The sequence below is a fragment of the Chrysochloris asiatica genome, unplaced genomic scaffold (assembly GCF_000296735.1).
Source record: "Chrysochloris asiatica unplaced genomic scaffold, ChrAsi1.0 scaffold00116, whole genome shotgun sequence".
Classification (NCBI taxonomy): domain Eukaryota; kingdom Metazoa; phylum Chordata; class Mammalia; order Afrosoricida; family Chrysochloridae; genus Chrysochloris; species Chrysochloris asiatica.
The window spans coordinates 3,559,111-3,563,328 of NW_006408634.1; the positions used below are offsets into that span (position 1 = coordinate 3,559,111).

The 4,218-nt window shown below is 41.3% G+C and overlaps 1 protein-coding gene across 1 annotated transcript; it reads left to right on the forward strand.

The window, feature by feature from the left end:
- Positions 1 to 2,697: 2,697 nt before the first annotated feature.
- Positions 2,698 to 3,615, forward strand: LOC102833803 (vomeronasal type-1 receptor 2-like). Its single transcript, XM_006868331.1, has one exon. It carries the CDS (start codon positions 2,698 to 2,700, stop codon positions 3,613 to 3,615), a length of 918 nt encoding a protein of 305 aa, XP_006868393.1.
- The last annotated feature ends 603 nt before the right edge of the window (positions 3,616 to 4,218 follow it).

Sequence of the window (4,218 nt, forward strand, 5' to 3'; positions counted from 1 at the left end):
GCTCAGCCCATTTCTTCATTGCTACCTTTCCCCCTCTTCCACTCATCAGTAGACCAATGTGGTCGCCAGCAAGCTTACATGTCTGCTCATGTGTTCTCTTAAAGTTTCAGTCTTAGAGAGGGGTTTGTCCTGAAGGAACTTAATTACTTGCCTTATGGCTTCCTGGTGAACAACTTGCTTATTCTTGTAGTAGCCAGTCATACTGATATTTTTGTTTCGGGTTTTTTTCCTGATGATCTTTCTTTGAAGATGTATCTTCTGTTGCTCTAGCTGTTCCAGACTGGTCTGCTTGTCCTTGCTAGTGGGAATGTCCCACCTCAAAAGGTTCTGGATGGAACTCAGGATTCCACCTAAGGTCCTATACTCTGTATAAGCTCCGCAAGAGGCCTATTTCAATGGGCAAGTTCTACAACCACTTTTAGTATTCCAATCAGTTATAGGCTGGAGACAGGCTTACAAGTTTCCTGTAATCATGTTTCCCAACATCCCTTTCTATCCCACTCAAGTGTCTATTTTACAATAGCAGGCAAGGGAAAACAATATTCATAAGGCAGTCAAGCATCTTAGTATTATTTCCCCTCTTCAAACTATGCCTGGATCCCTGTATCACAGAGCCCTGTTGTTCCAAGGTTGAGCATGCATCACTATTTACCTCTGCCCCACTTAGGCCATGCAAACCTGTCTCAGTGTTCCCCTATCTACCTTGTTCTTCCACCTCCTCCCCCTTCTTTTATTGTCCTCCCCAACTGTGATGTGTCTGCCCTTACCCTGTGCTCTACTGTCACCTCCCTCCACTCCCCCTGAACCCCCCATCCCAACCCCACTATTGTGGTTATCTTATATTCCATTAACTTTTCCCTCCATTTAAGATAGTCGATTTTATCCTGTAATCTACCTGACCTTCTAGCCACCTGGATCTCTGTTCCTCTGTGTTTACCTTCTTTCACATTGTAATTGTTTTGATCATAGACTGATTTTTATAGTTTTATTCTGTTCTTGACTCTTCTATTTGTCACTTGAGTTCCAGGTGATGCTGTCATGTAGGTCAATCTGGTTGTTGTCTGTTCTTCTTGGTTCTCAGTCCACAGAATTCCCTTTAGGATGTTTTTCATTGCAGGGTTGGCTTTGGCAAAATCCCTTAGCTTCTATTTATCCTGGAATATTTTGATTACACCATCGTATTTGATTGACAGCTTTGCTGGGTAGAGAATTTTTGGGTGGCAGTTTTTTCTTTCAGCGTTTTATATATCTCTCCCCATTACCTTCTTGCCTGCATGGTTTCTGTTGAAAGATCTGAGCTTAATCTGATTTGCTTGCCTTTGTATTTTACATTTCTTGTTTCCCTAACTGCTTTCAGGATTCTGTCCTTATCTTTGATTTTGGAGAGCTTGACTATTATATGTCTTGGTGATTTTCTTTCAGGGTCTATCCTTCCTGGGGTTCGTTGAGATTCTTGAATGTTTATCTTTTCACTTTTCATGATGTTAGGGAAATTTTCTTCCAGAAGCTCTTCAACTATCTCCTCTGTGGACTTGTGTGATTCTTCCTGTTCTGGAATGCTGATAATTCTTAACTTATTCCTCTTCATGTTGTCCAACATGAATCTTAGACCTTCTTCAGATTTTTTTATCCTTTTTTATGCTTATTCTTCTATCTTAGTAGTATTGAGAGATTTATCTTCCAGCTCACTATTTCTGGCTTTCATCTCTTCAATTCTACTCCTTTGCCCTTTCAGTGTATTTTCCATTTCTGATATTCTATTATTAATCATTTGGGCCTCTTTCTGTTGGTTTTGAATTGTTTCCAACGTTATATCTGATTGCCTCCAGGTAGATATGATCAAGAGATGGGCTTCCCTTTTCACTCTTCTTCCTGAGAAATTTCAAGAAGCCACTGTTTATCATTATGACATAACTCAGGATTTAATTTTTGGCCTATTTCCTTTCTAGTTGGCCTGTCCTGTTCCACAACTCCCGTTTAGGCCTTTTTCCTAGTGATAAACAGTTCAGGACTGGCTGTGGCCATTTTGCATTTGCCTTTTGGTTTTAAGTGGAAACTGTCCCTTTTAATTTTGAGGAGATCTGTGCATATGAGTAGTAGAACCCTCTGGGGTCTGGGGTGGGAGTGGGGTTCCCACTCACTCAGGCACCCCCTCTAGTCACCAGAATGGAGGTGCACAGATAGCAAGAGACCAGTGAACAGATGCAGAAAGAATGTCCACAGCTTTATCTCCATGGTTCTCTCGGCATCCATGGTTGCTCTGATCCTTCCCCTGCTTGGTCTCACCCAAGATGGCCACTCAGGGAGCAGCTGAGTGCCTTGGATTAGAAAGCACTGGATTTCTTGCTTCTGCTACAAATTACCCTAGCTGTAAGCCTTTCAACTTTCTGAATATTCCTTTCTATGTGGTTCAGAGTTCTGGGACCATCCCCTGAGCCTGCTTGGTCCAGTATTCTGTGTTGTTGCTGACGGAGCTCCTCACTGCACTTCCACCTGATCCACCATCTTGTTTGTTCCTCCAATACTGGGATTCTTTGACAAAGAAAATATATTTAGAAAAATCATTTTGAGAATGGAGTTATGGTAAGTAGAAAGCTTTGGATTTTAATTTCCATAAATAATATCATCTACAGCTCTGGTTTCCAAGCAGGCTCTTGTGCTTGTGTATTTAAATCAAAAGCCCTGGATACTGACAGAATGTCCTTCTTCAATTTAAAAATAGCAGCAATCCACATATTCCAGATAGTCCTTGGAACCCTGGGCAATTTTTCCCTCCTAATTCATTACATCTGCCTATACTTCCATGGAGACAGGTCACGGTCCACAGACTTGATTCTCAGACACCTGACTGTAGCTAATTCCTTGATCATTCTCTCTAATAGAATACCCAAGACCATGGCAACTTTTGGGCTGAAAGATTTCCTCAATGATTTTGAATGCAAACTTGTTCTCTATGTTCACAGAGTGGCCAGAGGTGTGTCCATTGGCAGCACCTGCCTATTGAGTGTCTTCCAGGCCATCACCATCAGTGCCTGGGACTCTAGGTGGGCAGGCCTTAAGCTAACAGCTCTAAAGTACATTGGTCCTTCCAATAATCTCTCCTGGGCACTGAACATGCTGATCAACGCAGTTCTTCCTATTTATATGTCTGGAAAAATGAGCAACAAAACCATCACAAAGAAAACTAATCTGGGATATTGTTCTTTTCCATTTCCTGACAACAGAAGATTTACACTCTTTGCAGTGCTGATATCCTCTCACGATATTTTGTGTTTGGGACTCATGTCCTGGGCCAGTGGCTCCATGGTTTTCATCCTGTACAGACACAAGAAGCGAGTCGGACACATTTATAGGAACAGTCTCCCCCACAGATCCTCCCCTGAGACCAGAGCTTCCCAAACCATCCTTGTTCTGGTGAGCACCTTTGTATCCTTTTATGCCCTCTCTTTTATTAGTTTTGTGTATTTGGCTGTTGTTGAGAATTCTGGTTGGTGGCTGAAGAACACATCTGCATTCATCACTGCATGTTTCCCCACAGTCAGCCCTTTTATTCTCATGAACAGTGACTCCCGAATATTAAAACTTCACTGTGGCTTCTCTGGAAGGAATGCATAATTTCCATCTTTCATCAGAAAAATGCAATTCATTTATTTTGCATGATATTCAGCTGTTGATGAACTTTTTCCTCACAGAACCTTAAAAACAATTGTAGGCCAGTATCACTGTACAGAGAATAATGAACTAGACAAATTGAGATTCTGCCCCCATGGTAAATAGTAACTAATCCTAGCAACAGTAAATGAAATTTGATGTCATTGTCATATAAGTACTTATCGAGTTGTGTTTTATTAAATGGTTGCAATGGAGAATTTAAGAGTAAATGAAATCATAAAAATAGTTAGTCCTGTAATAATATAGTAGTGTTGTTGCCAAGTCAGTTCCAACTTGGGGCAACTTTATCTTCTAACATAATGAAACTTTGCCAGTTACTGCCCCATTATTACAATTGTTGGTAGATTTAAACCCATTACTGTAGCCGCTGTGTCAATTTCTTTTATGGAGAGTCTCCCTGTTTTTGGATGACCCTCTATTTTACCAGCATGATGTCCTTCTCAAGGGTAAACACTGGACTGCAATGTTGGGTTTGAATCACAAGACTGGTGGTTCAAACCCAGCAGCCACTCTTTGGAAACCCTACACAGAGTCACAATAAGTTGG

Excerpts from the sequence above, each read along its gene's own strand:
- LOC102833803 (XM_006868331.1), top strand. The coding sequence starts at position 2,698 with ATGTCCTTCTTCAATTTAAAAATAGCAGCAATCCACATATTCCAGATA.